A 27,634-nucleotide genomic window follows, 5' to 3' on the forward strand; every position below is an offset into this window, starting at 1 on the left:
CGCCGCCGCTCTTTTGACGAGGGCTCGCCTATATCGCGTTTCGCGCAGCGTTTTATCGCGGCAACATTCCGCTTCTCCGATAGAGAGAAGCGCAGTTGCGCGCAAGAGGCGGAGGGACACAAGGGAGGAGGAGGGCAAGTTGCAGACGAGCGTGCAACGTCCGTGAGGAAAAATTCGAGTTTCACAAGACGCTGAGATCGTCGAAACGCCAGACGAAATGGAGTTTCCCCCATTGGTTGCTATCGAGTACTTAGCGCTCGCGCATTAACTAAGGGATCTCTTGAGGGGACTCAATTTACCTCAGCGTACGCACGCACGTCCAAGGGGCGAGTCTTTCATCAATTTCGGGCATAACGTCGAGATATGGCTGGGAGTTAGTGGGTATTACGCGAAAGTTTACAAGGAATTACTCGGAATTAGCGGGTATTACGGAACGAATCGTCGTGAGATATCGTCGCGTGCGAGCCGAGGACGAACACGACGAAGAGTGTTATGTAAAAAATACATAAAATACATATATATCGACGCGGGCTGGATTAACGAAAAATAACAAAGAAGAGCAGAGGGAGGCAGGAAGAATCAATTAAACATATACACGGAATATCGATGCAATATCGTCTGGAGCTGGACCAGACGCGCTGGGAGAGGCGGCGGGTATTAATTTATTCGATGTATGTTTAAGCAATTTTCGAAACAAAGTATGCCGCAACGATAACTTCGATACTACTGATCTGAAATTCCGAAGCAGAGAGAGAGAGAGAGAGAGAGAGAGAGAGGCCGGAGGCAGGAGGGAGGCAAGAAAGAGAGGGATCGAGAAAGAGGGAGGAAGAGGAGTGACCCTCCATACATATCCGAAAGCAGAAAAGTCCGACAAGCCCCAGAAGGGCCTCATAAATCTCGCAGAGAGTTAGGACGGTGCTGAAAATTTCCAAAACAAACCATCGCCGCGCGCGCTACGATCGTTTGTATGCAGAGCGTCCGACGAGATAACGACGAATGTCTCGCAAATTGCAGGTTGAACGTTTACCTATAGGGCCTCGAGGGTGGCGAGGCGGCGGCGCGGGGATACTCCCGCTGTGACTTTACGATACTCCAGAAACCGGATCGATGCCTATGATTACGTCGGCGCATCGTGTTTCAGCTCTGGCGAGCGTATGGTCGCGGCATATCCGGCTCTTTATCGCGTTTACGGCTTCATATCGGCCAGGTAGTCGCGAGAGAGGCCGGTATTATATACCGGTCGCTTGACCGGAGCGCGACCGATTCTTCCTGCGGCCGTCGCCGCCATTGTCGCGCCTCGCTTCCGCCCGATCGGACAGCCAGCGGCGTGTTGTTCATCGACGACGGGACGACAAGCCATAAGTCTGGTCTATTTAGCCGCACTTTCTCAGCTTCTCACCTGACTCACTCTTTTCAACAGCCTTTTGAATATGCACTTGTCTCGCCTCTTATATCCGACCAGCGTTCGTGTCTCTTATAGGTTAAGTCCGGGATAGATGAGTAGAGGGGATAGATGGTCAATTGCTATAATTTTGTTAATATATGCTAGACGTCAGCACTGATCGGTCAGTTGTGAGTTGGAGTATGTTACCACGAGTGGGTCACTTCCTGCATGCGCAAAAACATTGTTATTGCGAGTAAATAAATGTTTTATGCATGTATTGATCTCCAAAATGTTTCGTCGGGAAAATATCTTACGAATATGATTTATTTTGAGTTACAACATTGGACTTGGGCTTAAACGACTGAAATAACATCGTATTTGCGTACTTAACCCTTTGACGCCTACTGGTAACTATAGTTACGAGAAACGCATTTAAGAATCCATAACTTAGTCGAAAAAGGAAATATTTTCGTTTTGGCGAATTCTTCTTCTAAAAAATGGAAAATCAAGAGATAAACCTATTTTCGTGAAACCTGGTGACCGAAGACATCAGGAAGTGTTACAACAAGCACATGCCTGTTAAGGAAAACAGTGAAAGACGTTGTCAATTGTGCAGCTCGAAAGGGAAGCAAGGCAGAACAAAAATAATTTGCAAAACCTGTAAAATTCCCCTCTGCATCTCTCGATGCTTTATGCAATTTCATTCCGGGTAAATAAAGGTCAAGTTCTGAATATGAGTTTTATGTTTCGAGGAATTTTTCCAACCATTAGGTATGACATAAAATTATTAAAACTAAAAAAAATTTAACCGATCAGGCGTATTTCTCACTTCTGGGAATAGTTTCTGCTTGGAAAGGTAGTTTTTCGTAGATATAAAATTCTGATATTTTCTTGATTATCACTACTTATAGTCTCTCAGTTTAAAAGAATTCAAATTTTATTCTTAAAACACTTATAAAAAAGTCGAGCGTTAAAGGGTTGACCTCAAAATTCGTCACCGAGACTTCACGCGGTATTACGCGAATTCTCCAAACGGGATAGATGGTTCATTTTTATCAGGGTTAGATGAGCAGCCTACTCAGTGAAAAATAGCAAGCAATGGACCTCGGATCGATGTACATGCTTTAAATAAAATAAAACATATTTTCTTGCTTTTATAAATAAGGTTTTCCCATACGGCCTTTTTCTGTGTTGCCACTTTTCAACCTTCTCTCCTCAAATGTTGTCCTTGGTTTCTATAAGAAACTTGTGAGAATGCTTTATTTTATTAATAATTAATAAAAGGATGTAAGATACTAAAGAAAATAAATAAAGATAAACAAATTTCTGCATTATTATAGACATACCAAACCATCCCTTCACGTATGACCATCTAGCTCCTCACAGAATATTTTTAATATTTCGTTATCATTGACGTCCCATGAATTTTTTTCGCAAAAATTCTTCTGTACCTTAAACATTATCCTCTGCTGAGTGTGTTAATATGTTGTCGATCATTTATTGCAACAACACAGATGTGTTATTTCCAATTAAAAAAAAACTATGCCCATCTATCCCTATCCTTACACAGCGTGTGAAATCGCAACAGTGTCCCGACAATTGTCTCGGAAGTATTTCGGCGATAAGGGACTACGTTATCCTCGAAATTAACATATTGTCCAAGTCGTCGCAGTCTACTACGTGACGTCGTATGGATGTGTGTCGTTCTTCACCGACGCGAGACAGTATCGCGCGCGGTATCGTTCTACGTAGCGAGACAAGATCCGATGCTAATCGTCAGATTTTAATTTCAAACTAAGGCGGCTTGGGATCGTAGCTCGCGTTCTCGCGTTTATCGCACCGAAATGTCGGGAAGATCCTGGCGGGTCATGAACCGCTGCCAAGGAAGCAGAACGAGAGACATTCAGGACCCACTTATCTTTCGCGCCAGGATTTATGAAATGCTCCGCCCCTTCCGCGAGCGCTGTAGGATAAGAGCCCAAAAGGACGTGCCTGCCTGACCCGTAGACACGCAGGATAATGCGAGGATTAAGAAGCGTCACCGTCGTGACGGAGTTTGCTACTTCTGGATTAAGTATGGACGCGATATTAAAGCGCTCCTTGAATCCGATTTGAGAGCACGAGCGTTTCCCTGATGCTTCAAAGGCGAGACAGAGAGAAAGAGAGGAAGAGAGAGAGAGAGAGAGAGGGAAATGATACGTCCTCCTCTCGCAGGAGACGAGAAAAATCCGCAGACATAATTGAAGACGCGTCGTGATACACTCGAGGGGCTATTCTTCGCCGCCGAGATACGTAGAGTTTTAAATAATCTCGTATTTACATAGTATCGAGAATAATGTCCGCGAGAAAAATTACGGTAAGGCAAATAACCGTCTCCGTTATCTGCCGTGAAAGAGCCTCCCTCCCCCCTGCCCCCAAGGGGGGGCAAGTTTGCCCGCAAGGCAAGTATGAATATGACGCAAACGCGCGGAGCCGTCAAAATCTTCGCGCGAGAAAATAATTTCCTCTAACATAAACATGCGGTATTTTCGCAGCGACTAAACCGTCCGTATTCCCGTATTTTTACGTGGATCGTCGTATATGTGTGTGTGTGTGTGTGTGTGTGCGTGTAGCCTGGCGTAACCCAGCGCGATACTCAAATGAGATGATCCCACGTGATCCACAGGGACGCACAATACGGGATTAAGAATCCCGAGTGCCGAGCTCATTATTCACGGATTACGAATGAGCTAGAACCACGTCGAGTTACTCTCGCAGAAATCCTTATCCCGCGGATAACTGTTGGAACGCTATTTCATGATCTCTAAGGCTTCGTCGTCCTAGTGATTCTCTATTCGCATTTAAAGGATCTCTCTGTGTCTCGCTCTTCCTCTCCCTCTCTCTCTCTCTCTCTCTCTCTCTCTCTCTCTCTCTCTCTCTCTCTCTCTCTCTCTCTCTCTCTCCCCCCTTCAAGGTTAAGACGCGGGGAAATTAAACAAGGGACGAGGGATTCAGACAAAGTCCCGGAAAAGTTGTTTATTTTCGCTATAGATCGATACCGCAAGGATGAGAATACCGTTCAAGGATAGCAGGAGTAGATGTAAACCGAGGGATATCGTCCGTTATATAACTTGCAAATCTCCGCCCAAATCGAAACTCGTAAACTTGTAAATCGAAACTTCCCGACGCTCGACGTGTAAATTACGCTCGCGAATACGCTGCACTTGTTTGTCAGATAAAAACAGGCGCTAAACAAAATTCATCGGCAATCCATCGCTACGTCGGAGACTAGCTCGTCAGTTTCTGACCGGAAGCGAGGAACATCCGGGAAACTCCAGGCATCTCGCCGCGTTATTGTTTTCAAGGCCGCGCAACATGGATCTCATTTTCCACGGTAATTGAGACTGCGTTAATAATGAAGCATGATATCCCGCGTACATCGAAAAGGCATCCAGATGGCAAATTTTAGTCGAGTATGCCGTCCGCGAGGGAAAAAGGTTGATTTATAACGCAGATACACTTTTTCCGCCCGCATTCAGACCAATTCCCATCCGCGTGTGACACGACCCCCACACATTTCGTGCTCTCTGCCGTAATAAAAATATTCGATATGACTTCTCTTGATTAAAGAGTCTCTGGTCACGCGATAAACGAAACGTGAGAAAAGATAATCATGACGTCGGCGTTATCACGAGACGGGAGTTGGTCGACCAGTTCCACCCGAACGTTCCGCTTTTATCGCGCGGTCGGCTTTCTGATAAATTTAAGAAAAAAAGAACTCAACGTTTTATATATATTAAATTTATATTAATTTACATTGAATTAATTTGTAACAAATTAGTTTATATCAATTTATTTATATTAAATATTTAAAGGATTCTTCTTAGGCGTTATATTTCCGACGTTTATTATGTCACACCGTCCGCTCTTGTAAATACGCGAGCTTCAAATTAATACGCTAACTGAAGGTTAGCGTATGAAATAGCGTTCTCTCAAAGAGTGAGAGAATAAAAGAGATCGGAGTGGAATGTATAGCGAGAAATAATGAAAGAGATAAGGCACAGATGAAAAGGAACATCAGAGCGGATGAATCCGGGGAGCGAGCCCCGACGTGTTCGCGTTCCCGCCAACTTTGGGATTTCCACTAATTTAACATTTAGAGATATACCGTAAGATGTTCCAAGTCAGGACTACTACCTTCTGCTCGGTGACTTTCCGCTCCGCGCCTGTCGTTCGCCCTTGGATGGCACGGAGCCAGAAAGGGAATCTATCGCCCCGAACACAACGAGCTTGGGAAATTAGGTACAAGGGCAAATTGAGGAAAAGAATCCAACGAGCCACCGCTTGCGGCCCGACGCGAGTGAATATTAATGAAAGCCGTGAATACAAATGCGTGTAATTCGAATCCGTGTTGTCTCTTAACACGGTCGTCTATCGATACAATCAAGCATTGCAGAAGCATCGCGTCGATTTGATTGATTATTTGCTTCCCTCTTTATACCAACTTTATACAAAAAAGGTATTCTATTTGCAAAATGATTTTTCCCAATAGTCTCATATTCTAAGCGAAGCCTTTCACAGAAAAAGGATTCCTCTTCCGATAAAGCGATAAGCGATTGCTCTTTCGATAAGGCGATTAAAGTGAGCCATTCATCTAAAATTTATTAGATATTATTCTAATTGTTTTCCTCTTATTTCAAGAGGATTTCCTCTTATATGAATTAATTTTCCTCTTGTATAAAGAGGAGTATGTTAATTTTTTTAATCTTTTTTTATATTACTTTTCGCTATACATTATAATAATTTTTGAAATTAACCAGTATAATCGATAAGAATAAAGTACAGTAAGAATAAATAATAATCCTCTTAAAAAAAGATTAAATAATCTGTGTATAAGAGGAAATTTATATTAAAATCAATAAAATTTGCATTAACATACAACATATAATTTCTCTAACTTTAAGAATAATGTGTTTACAATATTCTCCTCTTAATCAAGAGGAATCCTCTTGAGGCCATATATAAGAATAAAATCCTCTAAAATTTAGATGATTCCACTTGTTGTCTGAAATTACTGTGTTTTGGGTGTTTTTATCTAAAAGCTTTGTTTAAATGATTCCACAAAGTCACGTTAGACATTTTCTCCGTATATAATGGATGTCTCGTACTTTTGCGTGCATCGTTGAGAAACCGAGAGATTTATATCCGCGAAAGCGTCACTAAATTCTCGTTACTGCCAAATGATAACAAAAACGTTAATGATATCGTCACTCCCTTGCTCTCCATCAAAATAGTTTGCGAGGTATTCACAAAGAACGTATCAGCGCGGATCATTTATTCGTAACAACCGCTACAAATACGATTTCGCCAGCCGTGTTGGCATTTGCATAATTAGCAATGATTATGTGTTTCAGCAAATGAAAGAACGTGCGGCGCGCGCGCGCGTATTATTAAATCGGCCCGACAATGGATTCAAAGGATTTGAATGTTACATCATCCAAATACATCTCCCGGTAATTTAGCTCGTTACACGTCCGTATGTATGCGACTCACGTAGAACGCGCGCGCGCGCGTTCTACGTGATAAAAAGAAATGATTCTCATTTATAGCGATCTCACGATATTTTCGTTACTGGGACGCGGGACAAAATCTATTCGAGATGGTCGTTTTTATCGAGGGTAACGCGCTTGCGGGAAGGCAATGTACTTGTTACACGAGCAGTTGCGAGGCACTATTTATAGATAAGACTAGCAGTAGCAAAATAAGGACATCCAATGGCCGTATAAACGGCACTGTATATATATATACTTTTATCTCGTCAAGCGTGAAATCGAAGTATTGGCCAATGAGCTGAATGCCGCCCGTGCAGAAGCAGTATCGTGCATGCCTCCGCTCCAAAAAACTTTATTCGAGAAAAAGCCGCGCGCGAAAAATAGCATGAGCTAATTAAACGACACCAGCCCCGACCCGTCCGCGGGCTTTCACCTTATCCTTTTGTTCCCCGCTTCATTCACACCGTAATTAGTATCAATTCCACAATGTGCGGTTGTATGGGTTTTTACGATCCGAGGATATCTCTCGCGCCACACTTCCCATGCGCGAGAAGAATAAAAAATCCATACCGACGAAAAGAAGCTGCGGCGTTGTAAAAAATAGCGCTTCCGCGCGTCGATGCGACGGACGACACGAGCGATTCGTCGAGCGATAAATCATCATTCGCAAAGTCGCCGTTCCCGGGAGAAGCGCGTCTCGTCCGCGAACCATCTTCCAATCCTTCCGCCAGTTTTTTACAGCAGCTACAGCCACTTAAGGCTAAGTGCGAACCCTCGTAACTTAGCCGATCTCGAGAAAAACGAGTTGTCGGGCCAAGGAGACAAGGAAGAAACTAATAACGTGAAGACAATTGGCCGCTGCACAAAACGCGCCTCGAATCCCTGTCGGTCGCGCGATACGCAACGACGTCGACGTTCCTGTAGGATCAACCGAGTATTATTTCGTATTTTAAATAGGAAGTTTACCTGTGTGTATTAGGAATCTTATGCGGCTTATTAATAAGAGACGATTCTTTAAAACATAACCACATACACACACACACACACACTTTAATACTCTAACATGAAAAATGTAAATGAGACTTTACAGAAGAGTCACCACCTGCAATGATCTCCGAAACTCGTGAGACTTGCAGTAGTAAGATATAGAAATGATGAGGTGAGAAGACGGTACTGATTGCATAGATCGACACCCGCGATTAGTAATAGTTCAGTCGAAATTAGTATGTCGATGCCACGATGCGTCAGAAAGAGTCACTGCATATGTTTAACAGAATATAACCATACCAGTAGTTCATTCGTGGATTACTTCGAAGTTCGCTTTGTGAGTTTCGTACACTTGACTTGCCGCTGCCGAAGAGAGCTACTCTTTCTTCCTGGCAGTATTTATACCCCAAATAGGTGTCTCTGTACATCGGAGACTATTTACCCATATTTACACATTTTTACTATTTACGCATTTTTACATCGAGAGATGTCGCCAAATGGTCTATATCTTACATTCCCGACTAGAAATTTTGATCAGGTTCACCTAACATTGATAAGGACCTAATTGGGTGAATGAAAGGTAATCCTAAGTAAGTCAGTCCTTATAATGCCCTAACGACAAATGAGTAAGGAAGATCTTTATAAGGTTATAATGATTGGGTTCACATTAGGACCTTAATGTTACCAACCTAGTGTATGATATGATATGGTTCAGTTAATCAGGTCCTTGTCGGGGATCTTATTCATTGTGCCTAATATGATTTGCATTATCTAGTTTTAACAGAACAATTTTTGGGTGTCATTTCCAAATATAAAGATGTTTGCATTAAAAAATCACTTCAGATCACTTGAATACATTTGTAAAATGCTATAGAAACTATCCTTTTTTTAGCAGTCAATAAATAGTTGTAAAATTAACGTGACATGCAACTTTTCTCTTTTTACACTGCTTTATGTCTTGTCACCTTGTGATACTTCATGATCTTATGATATTCATTTTATATTTCTTTTCCGAAACATTTTACAAGTATGCTACAAGCGATCTAAAATATTATTTCATGCAAATATCTTTGTTATTTGGAAATGACATGAGAGAAGTTTCAGCGTGTCATTTCTTATTTCTAATGTCATCATCCAATATAGCCGTGGCGAGTAATCAGGAGCCACAATTTGAAAAAAAAAAAAAAAAACGTAATAAGGATTCCATAAGGTAACTCAATAAGGATCCGACTATGAATCCTTACCAAGGTCCTGATATCCACGCTACGTTACATGACTTACTAGGACCAGATAGTATTACCTTATTGGCACCTAATGTCCAAATCAGGTTAACCTGATCAGGACCATGGGATAAATTTCTAGTCGAGTTATCGTTATCGAGCGCTTTCAATATGCACCGGGATAACTTGCACTTTTCCTCTCGCTCCTGCGAGCCGCGTAATGCGATCAACTGACCATCTTCAGTTTCTTGACTTCATTTCTCCCGACTCGAAGGCGCGCTCCATATTTCAACAAAGGCTCAACTCCGGCCTCGCGCTCTGCGCGCCGCTCTTTTTCCTATTCAGACATTCACACGCCGCGGCGTACGTTGTCGCTGAATATACATGAATACACGGACGCTGTGAAATAAAATACGAGAATTATTCTTCGGCGGAAACGCGAGGAGCCGAAGGTCGACCGCGTAATTTTATTCCCTCCGTCGCTCGATTGGAGCGCGCTGAGCACGCCGCTTGATTGCGCAGAGCTGCCTCTCGACGCGATGTTGCATCTCTTTCCATCGCGCGCGAAAGCTCATTAAGGCGTGTTCGATGATTCGACCGGTGTTAATAAATAACTCGACTTTGATTGAACATGACGCGGCGGCGAGAGCGCTGCAACCGTTTTCGCACGCGCGAGATATCAACGCGACTCCCCCCGCGGAAACTGTTTCCCGCGCGCGTTCCATTGCTGTGTGTTTCGCGTCGTCCTTGCGGAGCGCCATCGCGCGTTCAATAAGAGCTTATTGCCGTTCCCCCCGCACGTCCCCCCATAGCCACCGCGCAACGACGATCCTCTCGATCGTCCTTTATAATTCTCTCTTTCCTTTCATGCTAGTGTCATCGTGCGAACTGTTGGCGGTATGGTCGCCCCGGCTATTAAAGGCATACAGAGAGGGCGATATTAGCCCTCAGGGAGTTATCCCTGAAGATACTCCGCATTTCCAAGGGATTGCGACGGCTGACAGATGGTGCGTACGTGCCTCCGGAGCGAGCATATGTGCAAGCCACGTGTGTACAAAGTACGGGAAACACACTCGTCAAAAATTCCGAGCGACCGGCGAGGGGGGCAGGGGGGAGGGTCCACCGCCGCGAGAGTTTTCGGAATCGAATTAGCCGCGGGGAGAGCGACTTGGACTCCGCGACGAAAGTTCGCCGGGGATACGCAAAACGAATGTCTGATCCGATAAGCGAGTCCATTTCTCGGCCGTTTCCCGCTGCTCGCCGGCGAGCGAGCGGGCAATCGCGCAAACGTAATTTCGCGCAGAGAGAGCTAAACCGAGCAGCCGATTTCGTTTAATCGTCAAAGCGCACACACGATGATGCAACGGCGGCGGTTTTCCGACACTAACGCGCGACTAACAATGCGCGCTGCGGAAGGGGAAATCATTTTCATTCGTCCGCCCGCTTCGTCCAACGAATTCAGGCAATTACGGCCCACGACGACTAAGCCAAGCTACGGCCGTGTCAATTTTATCCGCCGTCGCGTCCCCGACGTTCCACGTTCGTCGTCGTCGTGCGTTCGCAAAACGTGTGCAAAGATTAGCCGGCCTGTTGTCGCGGCGGCGACGTGGAAAACCGCGCGCCGGCGGACGAAATTCCGCGCGCGGGAGCGGGCTACTCTCTCCGCGCGAGACTACTCCGGTTCACTCCCTCTCCTCCCCCCGCCTCCGGCATAATTAGACCGCTAGTATCTCTAATTAAGCAGTTGCGGCGTGGGTTGTTCTTTTTGTTTCTTTTTTTCTTTTTTTTTTTCTTTTTAAGTAGCTACGTAACGACGCCGTGAAACAAGCCCGGTTACCTCCTGCGCGCAACAACGCGCGAGGAAACGCGGCCCGACGGAAGAGGAAAATTCGAGAGTTCCGCTGGAAACTGAAATGGAAACTAATATACGACAGATGCAGCTGTGATTCAGCGCCGCGCCCCGCCCGCCGACATCGCGCCATTCCTCCGCTCTTTCCCGATTTCAGGGGAGTTGCCGCCGTCTCGATTCTCGCCCGCATACTGCGCCTAATTCTTTGTGCGAGTCTTCCCGATGCGCTCAAATCTGCGCCCACCACGTGATGATTAGGGATGCCGATTTTAAATCGATTTAATCGAAGATCGATTAATCGGAGCCTAAAAAAAAAGATCGATTTCAAATCGATTTTCTAGGATCTGAATCGATTCAAGGATCGATCTGTAAATTCTGAAAATCGCCAACGCGATTTTTTCAGTTTCTACCAGTAATATAGTTTCTTTTTTAATTCTTTTTAATTGTAATATTTGAACTCACTTAATGGCTGCACGATGCACGTTACGTTGCCTTCAGGCCGATGTCTCATGGATGAACATTTTCAGCGGAAACCAGGAACGCGCGAACCAAGCTACAGCCACTCCGTATAATAATATATATTATATACATATGTATATATGCATGTAATAATAAATGTGATTTCCTATTTAATAACGTTTAAAAAGCCTTGATCGATGTTTAATCAAACTAATTAAATCCTTAGCATAAAATTTAAAGATCTTTTTCTATCTTGTTGTGGCCACACACAACACAACCAAAAGAGTACCATCTGTTTAATTTCTTTAATTCATATTAAACTTTATGTGAATTACACGAGGTCTATCTTAGAGTGTAGAAATTCGACAGGTAATAAACTTTAATGAGTGGCTCACTTTGCACATGCATATCGATTCAAATCGATTTTCTGAAAAATCGATTCTTTACAAACCGATTTTTCAAAGATCGATTGTTTTCTTCGTGATTCGAATCGATCTTTAAATCGATCTGTTTGAAAAAAAATCGGCATCCCTAGTAAGCGATTGTGGAACGACAAACGAGCGAATACTCCGGCGTCCCGTGTCTCTCCGCTCGATTTATATTTTGCGATTGTTTCGCGACACGCGAGTGTTTTTGTTCATCGTGCCCCATTGTTCTCTCTCCCTGAGATCTTAAAGGTAGCATTACATGCGGAAGGTCGTTTTCAAGGCTATTTTTACGAATTTTTTTAACAGAAACGGTGAGATCAATGGACTTGAAATTTTCACCGTGTATTCATTAATGTTCAAAGTATAAAATAAATTTTATTGAATCGCAAAAACCAATTCAATTTGTAATTATAGATAAAAATGCAGTCATCCGTTTGCAAGCTCTATGTGTGCTGTCGTTATATAAAATATAACTGTGTTCGAGATAGGGGCGTGAAAACTACATGTCTACTGTTTATTGTTTAAAAATTTCAAGTTATTTGGTGCAATGGTTTTTGCATAATCGTGTCGACGGTTTAAGAAAATGGTATTTCCCGATAAACGCGTTCAAAGTTTTATATGTATTCCGTGTTTCCATATAGACAGTAACAAATTTATTTTATGCTTTGAACATTAATGAGTATACTGTGGAAATTTCAAGTCCATTGATCCTACCTATGGTTTCTGTAAACAAACTTCGCAAAAATGTCATTAAAAACGACCTACTCCGCACGTAATTCCTCTCTTAACCGTCGAATTGTCGGCTCGTCAAAAATGACCAACGGGGATAAAGATTGACAACTTTCGCGCCGCTGTGCGACGTGCCAGAAAGTGTCATTCGATTTCATATTAATTTGCGGAATTTTATGTGATTGTATCGTTTCGCAAAGTCGAGACACTGTCCGCATTTCAACGTGTCGTTCAACGACGAAGGGATCGCCGCACGAATTTTCGCCGCGCTTTTCGCCGTTTGTAATTTCCCACCGCAATGTTGAATACTTTCGGCTGCTGGAGCAAATCTGATTAATCAGGGGCGATACGGGGCCGATAAATAGCGGCAGGGCAAACGCTCGGCACGCCTGTGAAAAGCTTGGCCAGATCTATGGCCGCAATAAATTTACGAATAGCTTACGGTAAAGTGGACACGAAATAGCGATACGCGGTTATCAAGTACGCTCCGTTCCGATTTATAAAGCGGCCGGGCGCCGGTTAATTTGTCCCGCGAAAGGATATTCCGCCAGCTTCAGCTTTCAATTTCTGCCATTGCCGTGTAACAAATGCGCATTAAGCGATAATGTAGCTTTTAAAATTGTATCGCGTGGATTTAACGATACGACGCGCTCCACCGCGCGCGCCCGCGAACGTGGACGTTATTCGCGGGAATCGCAAAATCCCCCGAAATAATGCGCATAAAGGACGAGAAAGATTGAAAACACCCGCGACATAATCACACGGGTGCTTAATTTTAAAAAATGAAGATAATTCGTCGCCGAGCTCTCTCACGCTTGTCGCGCAAACAGGGCGGCGAAACGCGCGCCGAAATGAGCCGTCGCGAAACTGTATTAAATTCTCCCGCGACGAGTGACAGGCAGCTCGAAAAACACGTAACCATCTCGGCTTCTTCCAAGTTGGGAGCCCTAATTGAGGAATACATCGCGCGGCATTACCGAGTCGAGCCATTCAAGAAAAGTTGCGAAATTTCGACGAACTTTCCAAAAACGGCACATCCCTCCGCCGCGTCGCGCTGCCCCCGGCGTCAACTTCCCCCATTAACCGCGAGAGAGTCAAGTTGCGCGGCGAATGTTATGCTGAAATGTGGGATAACGTGCGCCCCGCTATTACTCATACCCGCAAAGCTGCATTCAATTACTTTCCGGATTCCGGCGAAACCGTATGTATAGATAAAATTGCGTCCCCTCCCACGCGCCCTCCCGGCCGGCCGTTCGTCTCTCGACGCGGCCCGGATCGATACTCATTAAACACAAGGAAAGTAGCCTTCAGACGACGGGCAAGAAAAGCGACGCAAAGTCAGCGGACGAAACGCGTCTCGAGAACAAGCTCGTCGCGCGACGAGGGCCGCGACGTTCCGGTTAAGCCTTTAACGGCTACTGGTAACTACAGTTACCAGAAACGCATTTGAGAATCCATAACTTAGTCAAAATAGGAGATATTTTCGTTTTCTTTGCACCACTTTAAGGTGAATTCTTCTCCGAAAAAATGGCATGTAGATTGTACGTAGATTCGGTTTAGTCTGTTCTTTAGCTCAGTTTTAATAATAACATGTTTTGCCAAATTCCAAGTAGGCACACTAGGAAAAATGTATTGTTGCGTGAATCAGAATTTTGTTGTAACAAAATAATTTGGTTAAAATATGCCCAACAAAACTGTTTAGTTCCTGTAAACAAATATCTTGTTTAATTACGGTTTGTTCGTATAACGTGATACTTTTGTTATAGCAACCAAATAGCTTCAACTATATGAATTTTGCTAAAGATACTATAAATTTTTCTTAATATATAAAATCTAAATTTTAGTGCACAGAAAGACACAGAAAAATAGCATCCATTGGACATTATTTTAGTTTATGTAAAATAATATTTCGTTATTATGTAATTTTTATGAATAAAATAACTAAAATGCTTAATTTTTATATATAAAGTCTAAGAACAAAATCATTTGGTCCACAGAACAAAGCAGAAAAATATATTTAGTTGAGACAACTAAATATTTTGTTAGATAAAACAAGATGTTTGGTTGCTATTAAAAAATCAGCTCAACCTCAACTAAACAGTTTTGTTAGAGATACTAAATTTTTTTTCCTAGTGCATAGTTAGCATTGTTACTGACTGATCTAGAAGTGCACTATGAATGAATAGATTGGTATCTGTTATAATGTTTTATACATTTGGAAGCTTTCTCAGATGCAAAATGTGAAATTAAAAGAATACAGAAATTCAAAACGCGGCGAATCCAATATGGTGGACACCAAGGTGGAAAATCAAGGAATCAAGCTATTTTCGTGAAACCTGGTGACCTACAGTTTTTTATGCGGCGAAAAATGAAGAGACGATTGACTATCTAAATGGTGATCTATAAGATATTCTTCTGAAATAGTAAGCTTGACGCTCTGAATGATAAACTTCATTCACAATTATAGTAAAGTTTCAGCTGAAAAATGGTTCAAGCTGACTATCAGAGTCATGTCGTATAGATTACCCTTCATTTTTCTCTCTATAGGTTGCTCATTTCGTATACGCTTTTAGGATCCAAGTCATTTCCATACAACTCATAAAGAACAAAATAAAATTCTGATAGTTTTTTTGGTTCACTACTTTTCACTACTTACAGTCTCAGTTCGAAAAGACTCAAATTTTATTCTTAAAACACTTATGAAAAAGTCGGGCGTTAAAAGGTTAAAGCGCGACGCGCTAAAGCGAGCGCGCGCCGAATGGATTTGCTCGTCGAATTCTCTCGATAAGGCTGTCGCGTTTACACTTATGCATGCATTATTAATAAGTTCATCGCGCGCGCGCGCGCCCGGTCATTAGTCAGACGGCAACGATTGCAAATTAGCGGCTAATAATTATCTCGCAGGCACACCCGAAACACGCTCCATTCGCGGAGTTAGCCGCGTGTTACGAACGCCACCTCATCAATCGTAAGGGATCAACGCGACGAGAGAGGCGGCAGCCCCGCGCGATCACCGCCGCTCGGAATAATTCCGCATTAATTACATATATCGCGGATTATATCTATCGCGCGCGCCGCGTATATCGCTAAATAGATACGCAAACAGATACGTTTATTCGCAGTTATTTCAGCGTGAATCCCGGTCGACCGAGATTGTGCTAATTTATCCGCGATCACGTTGTCACGCGCGAGCCCGTCGCAACGACGCGTCTCGCTCTCTCTCTCTCTCTCTCTCTCGCTCGCACGCACGCGGTCAAAGAGAGCTGGCGGTTCCTCGGCTTGGTCATTTCTGATAAGAAAACACAGGTAAGCGTCCCTCTTCGATTTGGATGGGCTTGAAGTATATTGCAACTCAGACCGAAATAAGGAAGGAGCACGTATTTTTTTACATGTACCTAATCGGAAGGGATGAAATGCCCCTTTGAAAAAAATTGATATTTTTCTCTCGGAACACCAATGTACCATTAACACATATTCTCTTCAAACTTTCTCATAACAAGAGACGACTATATTGATACGCGGAATATATAATCATAAAACATTTCAATATATAATAACAGAAATAATAATAATAATTGTTATTATCATTTCATACACAATAATAGTTATATATTTCCATATTTTGTCTTTATTAAAAAGTATATATACGCTCTCTGAAAATGAAATCTTATTTATAAGAAGTTTGTGTGTCTATTTTTGTAGCGTGTGTGACGCAATTATAATATTAAGAAGCGATACACGGAGCTGTGAGTTTGTCTGTGTGAAATATAAAGTTGTCATATTTATTAACGCGGAGCGTTCTTTGATATGTATCATCAATTTTCGTCACTAAAGTTTTGAAACCTGATCAAATATACATGATATAAAAGCGGTTAGGATATAAGACAGAAAAAAAATCGCTAGAATTAGGAACACTTATAGACAGCCATTTAAAAAAAGAAATTTAATAAAGTAGCATGCAATATTTGCGACAGTATATTGCTACAATTATTTGGTGCTTGGAATCACTTTGTATTTAATATTTCTTTCATAATCATATTATCGTTATAAAAATTAATGAAATAATAACCAGAATTTTGACAATTTGCCAAAATTATATTTTATTATTATATACTTTGTTCGACAATGTCTCATACATGCGAGTATTAAATTGTGGGGGAATAATGTCTGACAGGGCTACTACATGCACTGAATATTTCTCCGGAATTACAACGCGCTGTTTAACATAACCAATTTTGCAACTCCGTATATCGTTTCCGTCGTAGCAGTTAGGTTACATGTTGCAAAAATAGATACACAAACTTTTCATAAGTAAAATTTCATTTTCCAAGAGTGAATTATTATTTTTGTTGTTATTGTTGTTATATATTGAAATGTTTTAGGATTACATATTCCGCGTGTCAATTCGCTAATCTATTTTTCAAAAAGTTCCTTACGTCAGAAAGTAGCATTAACGTACATGGATCGACTCGGCGCAAAATATCCTTTCATCCGGTAGAAACGAAATCTCTGGATTATAAAAAAAATTAGCAAGTGGCGGGGACATACGTTTAAAATTCTAACATACAAAAATAAGAAAGAACATCGTTATAAAGTACTCTTTAAACCATTAAATTTTTACTCGGAAGGTTTCTTTCCATCTCTTATACTTTTCATGGTACATGCTCCGAAAGAAAAATACCGATCTTTCTCAAAGGGCTGTTTCGCCCCTTAAGAGTCCGGATTGGGCAGGTATAAAAGAAAATACGTGTCCCTTATTTCGGCCTGAGTTACGATATATCTCAAGCCCACCCAAATCGGAGGAGGAACACTTACCTGTGTGTCTCCTCATGAGACGCGAAACAACAGAAGAAAAGTCCGTTCCACATCGCAGCGCTTTTTTGTATTATATATCGGCCGCCCGGCTCCGCCGCGCGGTGCACTCGTTACATCGCCCGAACTTTGACCTCTTATATCCTGATGTTTAAAACATGCGGTCGCGGCTTATCTCGTCCCGAACATCTCAATTTCAAAGCGCAGCCCGCTTTCGGATCTTTCTATTTGCTCCGCGGGAACTTTGATGGAAAAACGTGCGGGTTGAACGAAATCAGAGCTAACCATGCATACGTCTGATTATGCGCGGCGGATCAGTGGGCGAGAGCGTAAAAAACTTTACGCCCAAGTGGATACATATGTAAATTCGGTGCACTCCTAACTCCACAAGAGGAACGACCGGCTCGAAGGAGGAGAGAGAGAGAGAGAGAGAGAGAGAGAGTATAATCGTGTACGAAGCCCATTTCGAGGCTAAAACACGCGCGCGCGTTTGTGTTACGCGCAAGGTCACATTGCCTGCGAATCAAAGGAAGCGCAATCTCGTAGCGTGTCTCGCGCGTTCGCCTCGAAATCACACAAGCTGCCGCCGATAATACGAAAGCACAGAGCCTCGGAGCAGAGAGCTGCAAATAACAGAGTCGGGGGAGGCGTGCGTGCAACACTACGGCGGATATTTACACGGGGCCAGATATGTAGATTGAGCACGCTTTCAAGCCGGAAAGAAAGACGAGCCAGCCGAACAATAGGTAAATGCACTTCCGCCAAATGTAGACCGCTACTAAACCGTAGCCGAGCTGGTAGCTGGCCCGCTCGCGCGGTGCGACGACTCGCTGAATCGAGAGTCGAGAAATAGGCGTTCTGTTGCGGCGACCGTAAGGCGGCGGCGCGGGGATGGAAACGGAAATGGGAAAGCTTGAAAACGAAGTGCTCTCCCGTCGAAACTTTTATCCTCGGAAAGAATGTGCGAGATTGAATGTGAAAAGCCAGCCCGACGAGAGGGTGTCGATAGGGAAGAAGTTCGCGTAACACGACAAGAGCACGTTTATCGCATCGATCATGGATACATTCGCGCGCGTCGATGTACACGGCGCGACACTCAAGCGAGTCCAGGCGTTGCCTCGTAAATAATAAACTGGAAAAATCGGCCAAATGAGTGATACGGCGGGGAAGCGCGAGCCGGGGGATGTTGCGACGAACATCGTCGGAGACGAATCGACGATGATTTCGCCAAGGCGGCAACTAATCGATCAAGCGCGAGTAATATACGATTTATAAAGCTGGCGCAACAACGTGTCTTGTGACAACAGACGACGCTTTTGAATTTTCTTCGAGTAATACGACGCTGAATAATTGACGAGATTTGACGCGCCGCGCCGCAGCGACGGAGCGAGGGAAAATATTCGCGAGCGCGCGAATTTATTTAGCAATGCGGAAACTCCACGGTTACAGTCGAAGCGAACGAACGGGGTAGCGGACGTAATCGGGAGACGGCAATGGGAATGAAAATGGGAGCCGAAACACGCGGGAAAGCCGTTTAATCGTACTCGATTCGCGAAATTGCGCTCCATGCGCCGGCCAATTATGCACGCGAGCCATTGTTTTACGCCGCAGCCGGGGGAGTCCAGCGCGTCTCCGGGTAAATTAATAAATAAGACCGCGAGCGCGAGCGATTATGGCGAGCGCAATATGCCGACACGTGCTTGAAATGATGAAGAGAACGGGTGTGCCCTCTGTCGCTCTTTCGCTCTCGGCGCGCTGCAATAATTACCCCGCGCGAAATATCCGTGATTCATGCGACGTTCGCGCAGCCGCACAGTGTTGCAGAAATCGCTAAACGTGGCCAAAATAGGAAAGAACAAAAAGCGAAATTTTCGGCTTCCGTTTTCAATATATTTTCTAAAAGGTCCAAATTAATAAGTTGTAGTAACATTTTGATGAAATCCAATTGTATCACAAAGATAAATGAATTCAAATGTACACGTGATGCGAAGTACAGAATAGCTGGGTTATAACCCTCCAAATGATATAACTGATTTTGCGTTGAAACAATTTCTTATCATGAAAATGATGTTCCCTGTCTAATGTCTCATCTGCGTAGTTTTATTTCCGATAAAGAGTATATTAGAAATAGTTATAAGTATATACAATAAAAATTAGATTCACAGGACTCACTTTTAATATACAGTTAATCACTTATATCGTGATGTACAAAAAATGCATCATTTCGCACCATGTTGTAACTTTGTGAAAATAAAGATAAAATATCTATTAATCCTTGTGCAAAGGTAGAAAGAGCGATATCCAGCGCTAAAAATATGATAAATTTCATGAGCAGAGTACATTATAGCGAGAATTGACTTATGGCCACTAATTTGGAGGTTTCGCAACACTGTGCGCCGTTACGCACAATATATGTATATATTGTATAACGCCCGCCGTAACGCATCTCGCGGGGAGAAATATCGGGATATATACGATGGAAACAAAATTTCGAGATTTTGTTGAAAACATATTTTCACGGGCACAGTCCTCCCCTCCCCTCCCCCCCCCGCTCGCCGCGGCCGACCGGCCAGTATTTCATCAACGTCGCGCGGCCGTGTTGCGAACGTAAAATACATCTTGCGCATTAATATCCGACTATTCGAATCTATTTCGCGAAAGAGCGAAAATTACGACTCGTCCGGCTCTTTTCTTTTTTCCGCTCTCTCGCCGGTGGCATTGAATTATGACCGGCGAGAGGCAGCGGAGAGGAGGGGGGGAGAGAGAGAACGGGGGACTGTTCCCGGCGAAATGCAGATAGGTGCGCGGCGTTGCCCCTTGCAGTTCGTGACCTCATTTCGCACAGATTTTGCGCAATTTATAGCACAGGGCGGCCAAGATATCCGTGCGAGATAATCAAGATTAAGTTACATAACGCAACTCGCCCGAGTCTCGCGTCTCGCCGACCAACACGACCAACGTTTCGCCAGGAATCCGCCATGACGCCTCCCCCCTCCCCCTCCCCCGACGCACGGCTAATCGCCTTGTCGAGTAATCACGGGAGGAACGAGCGACGAATCTATTTCGGAACATTCATCTTGCCGACCAACTTTTTTATAGACTGTAACGTCGAATCTCTTAAAACCCCGGACGCGTTACCTAACGGTTCTTCTTCGCGTTCCCGCTAGACTCCGACTGCCTAGCTTTTTCGCACGGCGGCTCTCACCTGGATCTGCGAAACTTCACTACTCGCTCGTAAGCTCGCGAGCGTCCATCGTCTCGAGCGATTTATAGTGATGGCCGCGACTTTTCAAACTACCGAAGGCCGACGGCGGCGGCGGCGATGATCGCCGATCGCGCGATTTCCGGCCGCTCTCTGCAATCGCGCCAATTATAATAAGAATTTACGAGCGAATCCGAACGACTGCGCGGACTATCGATAAAGTGCCATCGACGGGACACCCGTCTCCTTCCCTCCTTCGAAAACATCCGATAGATTTACGAGGGTAATTACGCGCTTTCACCCGCGGCTATCCGTCGCGCGAACGCGCTATCCGTTCTTCTCGCCTTTATTCATCTCGTTCTCTCCACCTCTCCGTCTCTTTCCCCCGCTCTCTTTTCGCACACGTTAGCACCCACGTGACAGGTCTGACCAACTTTACGATCCCGCCGTTGATCACTATCGACTCGTGTCTAGTATTTCGACGCAACGTGCTGGACACCCGCAGACCAATCATCACGATCGAAACGCGACTAGTTGCAATAAAGAGGCGCGAAAGGCACCCTCGCGGGGTGCTGCAAAAATTTCAACCATTTCCGTAACGTGTCCCTGTTAATATCAAATGCACAAATGAATAATCCAAACTTTTTTAAGCGGCTGAGAAATTAAGTTTCGAATAATCAAATTTCGCTCTTTTACAGTTATGCACGCTAGGAAAGATGTATTGGTTGCGTGAACCAAAATTTTGTTGTAACAATAAAATAATTTGGTTAAAATATATCCAACAAAACTGTTTAGTTCCTGTAAACAAATATCTTGTTTGATTACAGTTTGTTCGTATAACGTAATACCTTTGTTATAGCAACCAAAAAGCTTCAACTATATGAATTTTGTTAAAAATACTATAATTTTTTCTTAATAATCTAAATTTTAGTGCACAGAAAGACAAAATAGTATTTATTGGGCATTATTTCAGTTTATGTAAAATAATATTTCGTTATTATGTAATTTTTATGGATAAAATAACTAAAATGCTTAATTTTTATATATGAAGTCTAAGAACAAAATCATTTGGTCCAGAGAACAAAGCAGAAAAATATATTTAGTTGAGACAACTAAATATTTTGCTATATAAAACAAGATATTTGGTTGCTATTAAAAAATCAGCCTCAACTAAACACTAAACTAAAGTTTTGTTAGAGATATTAAATTTTTTTTTCCTAGCGTAGTGTTAATATACAGCTATTAAAAATTATATTTAGCATGGCGGAAGGCTCAACATAACCTCAAAAAGTATTCAGTTCAGTACAGTCGAGAATGGCAACAGATAAGGTGCATACTCGACATCGCATTCTTTACGAATTCCAGCAAGGAAAAAGTGCTGCAAGAATATGCGAATCGATTTGTTCCTTTCTCGGCGAAAGTGTTACATCGTATGATGTGTATGCATTTTTGTTTAGATGGTTTAACCCTTTCACTGTTAGTGGGAAGTATACTTCCCACCTTTTCTTGATTCAATTTTGCGTTGAAAATCACATAATTTTGAAGAACTAATCGGGGATTTTAGTTTTCCAGATAACTGAACAGTTGTTCAACATACTCCAATAGGTTTTTATACCCAATTATTCGTTTGTGATTATTTATAACAAATCAAAGATGAAAAAGAAATGCTTTTTTTTTAGGGAAAAATCGATTCCTCGGAGAGTATTGTAAAAGAATGTAGAGGTCTGAAATTTTTACCAAATATTTTTCTGATGTTGTACAACAAACATATGTCTTTTTCAGTAGTCTTTTGCAAGTTAGATTTTTTTTTATAAACAAATATTTCTACAAAAACGGCCGAAATTTTATTTTCTTGCACTTTTTAGCTCTATTTTCCTAGTTTTTTTCATTCTGTATCTCCATCTTATCCATACTATCAATATTATTTTATTCAAAAATGAATGTTTAATCTCTAGTAAGCATAAATATGCAGTATTGAATATTTTCCCAAATAAATTTTTTCCAGCTCGATCGAGTTCCATCGTCTAGAATCACATGTTCTTATTACGACCTGGTCATTATTTAATAATAATTGGAATTTTCATTAATTTTGTACATCAGTCTGAGTGACAACGAACGTCCTGGAGACTCTCGGAAATGCAGCGACAACGATTCGGAGCAACTGCTCGCTGAGAATTCAGCACTAACGCAACAGAGCTTGCAGAGCAGTTAGAAGTAACGCAACAAACTATTTTCAAACGCCTACACGAGATGGGAAAGATTCAGAAAGAAGGAAAATGGGTTCCGCATGAACTCACTGAAGTCAACAAATTCAACGAGTGGCAGTGTGTCTTTCTCTTCTCGAAACGCACAAAGTCAGTGGATAAATCCCGGCGAACCGAACCATCAACATCAGCCGCAAAGCCAAAACACTTCGGAAAGAAGGTTCTGCTCTGTCTGCATTTGGTGGGATATGAAGGGCGTGATTTATTAGGAGCTATTAAAACCGAATGAAACAATTACCGCGGACCGCTACCAACATCAATTAATCCGTTCGAGTCAAGAATTAGGACGAAAACGCCCGTATAGTGGCAAAGGAGAACGTCCTGCGAAATTGTTGCATGATAACGCTAGGCCACACATTGCTTCTACGACAAAGGACATCATAATGAGTCTTGGCTGGGTTACGTTCTTGCAACATCCGGCGTATTCAGCAGACATCGCTCCTATCGATTACCACTTGTTTCGGTCGGTGCAACATGCCTTGTCTGATACGTACTTAAAATTAGTGGATGAGATCCAAAAATGGCTTGACGAAAATGGCGTTCTCGTGTCCAAAGACACCACATTTCTTTCCGACATGGAATTCATCGGCCGCCTGAAAGATGGCCGCCTTCAAGTTATAGAAAACAACGGCGAATACTTTGATTGACACAAATTTGTTTCACTTTCTTTTAAAACAAACCTTGAATTTAGCTGATCATTTTGTGTCACTCATTTATGCATCTAATATAATATCGGTGATAAATACGCGCGAAAATGCACTGTTGATTTGAGATATTCCCGTCGGTGTAAATAAAATAATTACCATCTCTTCCCATAGTTACTATATTTTCGCGCACAGAACGCATATCCGGAGTAATATCTACTTCGGATCAAAGGTCGCAATTAAATTGATTAAATTTGCAAAATGGCCCAGTTAATAGGAGAAGCCTCGAAAACTGTTGTTTCGGCGACGCTAATTGAGTACTTTTACGAAAAATGGCAATGGTATAAAAATCGCGCGGATGTAGAAAACGTGCGACGCCTCACACTCGGCAACACAACGTATCCGCGTGGAATCCGTGCTAATAAGTCTAATTAATAATTCCAGTTGTACGCCGGCTTTGTACATGAAAATTCCCCGACGATTTATCGCGCGATCCTAACATTCCGATGGAAAATTCGGCCACGCTCGCAGTCGCAGAGACCATCCGCAGGCGGCGGCGATGGTGGTCCTTCCTAACCTCCTGCGCAATTTCGCATATCCATATCTAATTACACGATGGCCCGCAAAAGCACTTTAAAGTCGCGTCGCGTCGCGTCGCGTCGCGTCGCGTCGCGTCGCGCTCTCTCTCTCGACATTTCCGAGTTTCCGAGGGGCTTCTTTCCTCGGGGCATTAATTATTAACGAGCACGCTAATTCCCCGACAAATCGGCAGTCGCGCGAGCGATATGCGCGCGAACCGCCGCCGCCGCCGTATAAATCGCCATGGCGCGGTGTGGTCGCGGATATAACCGGCTGTTCTTACAAATCCCACGATATATTCGTTTAATCGTCGGCGGCGCCGAGCGCACGCGTGGACGTAAAACGCGGCCTGACAAGCGTCATCTATATGTAAACGATTTCGCGCGCTATAGATAAATTATACGAGGAACGGCCAGAGACTCCGCAACTAATTCGCACGTCACAATGATCCGTGATTCATGGCGCATCGGGCCGGAATTCAGCCGTAAATCAAAACGAGCGGTGAACGGCCGCGCCGAGCCGAGCCGAGCCGATGGCGCGCGAGGGATATCGACTTGAACATTATTAAGTCCAATTATACTAATTGTCGCAGGAGTGCGCGCGAGCGCGCGCGCGCGCGCCTTAGGCGTCACGAAAGACGGAGCTAAACGCGAGCGACACGCTACATCATCCCCCGAGCGGCAATTCCCTCAATTTACCCTCTAATATCTTAATTATATGCACACGGAGTTGCCACCCTCCCGCGTAGCGTTGCCGCAGTCGCTCCTCGCCGGAGTATGCGGCGACACGATTCGACTCGGCCAATCTCTCTCTCTCTCTCTCGCCCTCTCTCATCCCCCAACATCTCCAACTTTAAATACCGAGGCTGCGCGAGAGCTCTTGGATATTCAATCAAGCGTAAGCAATCAATTTTACGGTCGATTTTAGATCTCGCTCCGCGCGCGACGGGGTGAGACTCTGAGCTCGAGGGATTTCGCGCGCGCATCGACGGATTCCGCGTCGAATACTTTCGAATACGTCGAATCTCCCCGGGCACGAGGAAACGAGGGAATGTAACTTGTAATTATAACCGCCCGCTCTCTCGTCCGCTCGACGATGGCGGCGGCTTGTTATCGGGGAAGTGTTAAGACGACGTCGTAACGACGTCGCCGAGCCCGCCGACTTTCGATGCAATCTGCAGCGTATCGTGCCGTTTCCTCCGTCGCTTCATGAATTTTATCACTTAGCATATTGCGTGCCACGCGTTATTCATGTATGTACGATGGGGGTACGCGCGGGACCAAACAGGAAAAGCATTTCCATACGGAGAGACGCCTGACCGAAGTCAATCAGAGATTTACAAACGACCGCGCCTCGGCTATTCACGTATATATACGATTGCATGTAAAAAAGGGGAGGGACTCACGCTCGTTGCAGACGCGGTTGCACTGGGTGTGATATGATCGCACGGGGTCGTACGCTCACATTTGACATTTAAAAGATCGCCGAGGAGAAGAGGTCGGAGGATAGCCCAGTGAAGATCGCAAACGCGAGTGGAAGACGGAGCGCGACGCCGCGGAAACGCAGGAAGGAGCGGGAAGAATCCCAAAGCTGCGTCTCGTGCGACGACGAAAAACACGAAACTCTACACACACACACGCATACACTCGGCCGTACTTTATTTCGCAACGTGCGTTGACCTCGTACGCCGTCCTGCCTATCTGAACGCGCGCGACCAAAACATAAACATTCTCGTTGACCTTGCGCGCGACTGATATTTTCGCAGCAGCGTGCAAATTTGCAGCGGCACGTCGGCTGCGTGTCGAGGAAGCGCGCTTTGCAGCTGTTTGCAAAATTCGCACGCTTCAAAATTCCTCCGCTTGGCCCTCAAACTCGGCCGCGCGCGCGAGCGCGCGATCGGAAGACAAGAGGCGCCGGTTGAACCGCGCGAATTTCGCGGAACAGAGTCGCCGAGGAGTCCCTCTCGTTTCTTTAGCACTCACCCAAATTGTCGGAGGCCGCTGCCCGATGAGCCCGCAGGAGAAGCAGCAACGACGACACCGCCAAGCCGATCATGACGCTCCTCCTCTTGCCGAGGTCCTCTGCCGCACCGCCGCCGGCGAGGATCATCGTCACGCACTGATCAGTTAACCTGTCACCGAGCGACGCCGCACCGCGTCGTGCGCTAACGAATCTCGCACTGATACGTCGCACCACTCGATCATCGACTCACGATCAAGACACTTCCGCAGCCATTCAACGACGAGTCACTCGCGCAGTCACCGAGCTCGTATCAATCATCCCGGCCGGCCGGCCGGCCCGCTCCGATCAAGCTCGATCGCAGCGGCTGGAGCCGCGGCGCGCCATGCTCTCTCTCTCTCTCTCTCGATTCCGCTCGATTGGTGGCGATTCACGCGCGACTGTCGCTGGCCGATCCTCACGAGATCGCACGACCCGCTGCTGCCGCCATTCGATCGTGTCAAGCCGCGTCACATCGCTCCCCGCTTCGCTCACTTGCGCCTTACGGCGGGTAGCGGCTCCGTCTGAACGCGCCAGTTGCCGTTAGCCATGTCGCGAGCTACCGAAGAAGTCGCAGGTTATAACGTGCAGCATCTCGAGCGACACTGTTCTCGAGCCTCTCCGCGCGTGCAGGAAGCGCCGGCGACGTCACTCACTCAGCGCGTCGACGGCACACTCGTAAGCGACACGTTGGCTCACCGCGAGAGCAGTCCGCGAGAACGATACGAGAGACGATTATTACCGCCTCTCTCGCGAGGGCACGATCTTGCGCGTTCCAGAGTATAAACAGAGAACATACACATCACCCGATGCCCGGCGCGCGACTGACGGGTCAGACGGGACTTTTGAAAGTAGGGCTGCGCGACACGCGACGTCACGCCAGCCAGCCGGTCGACACATGCGCCCTCGTGCGAGAGCTCGCCTGCTCTCCCGGCCGCCGCCGCCGCCGCCGCCGCCGCCGCCGCCGCCGTCGCCGCCTCGCCGCGCGGGGTGGTAACCCCGTCGTCGAATTTTCGAACTGTCTGAGTAGGGATGCCGATTTCTGTTCAAACAGATCGATTGAAAGATCGTTTCGGATCACGAAGAAAGAAATCGATCTTTGTAAAGAATCGATTTCAGAAAATCGATTTGAATCGGTACGCATGTAAAGTGAACCACTCATTAAAGTGTTACTACTCGTATCTGTCAAATTTCTACACTCTAGAGTAGACCTCGTGTAATTCGTATGAAATATTAATCTGAATGAAAGAAATTAAAGAGATGGTACTCTTTTTCGGTTGTGTTGTGTATGGCCACAACAGGATGGAAAAAGATCTTTGAATCATTATGCTAAGGATTTAGTTGGTTTGATTAAACATCAATCAAGGCTTTTTAAACGTTATTAAATATGAAATCACGTTTATTATTACATGCATATACATCTGGAGTGGCTGTGATTGGTTCGCGCGTTCCGTTGAAAATTTTCCGCTGAAAATTTTCGCCCATAGGACATCGGCCTGAAGGCAACGTAGTGTGCATCGTGCAGCCATTAAGTGAGTTCAAATATTA

The 27,634-nt window shown here is 44.5% G+C and overlaps 1 protein-coding gene across 2 annotated transcripts in view; it reads right to left on the reverse strand.

Annotated features, from left to right (window-relative positions):
* The window catches only part of LOC105185657 (protein eva-1 homolog C), a 250,895-nt gene extending 223,974 nt beyond the window's left edge, over window positions 1–26,921 (reverse strand). For both annotated transcript variants that reach the window (XM_025300726.1, XM_025300725.1), the window contains exon 1: window positions 26,071–26,921. In XM_025300726.1, the coding sequence (XP_025156511.1) occupies window positions 26,071–26,197 (127 nt within the window). In that variant the 5' untranslated portion in view covers window positions 26,198–26,921. The remainder of the gene's footprint in view (window positions 1–26,070) is intronic.
* Between the last annotated feature and the right edge of the window lie 713 nt (window positions 26,922–27,634).

The sequence above is a fragment of the Harpegnathos saltator genome, unplaced genomic scaffold (assembly GCF_003227715.2).
Source record: "Harpegnathos saltator strain DR-91 unplaced genomic scaffold, Hsal_v8.6 scaffold381, whole genome shotgun sequence".
Lineage (NCBI taxonomy): Eukaryota > Metazoa > Arthropoda > Insecta > Hymenoptera > Formicidae > Harpegnathos > Harpegnathos saltator.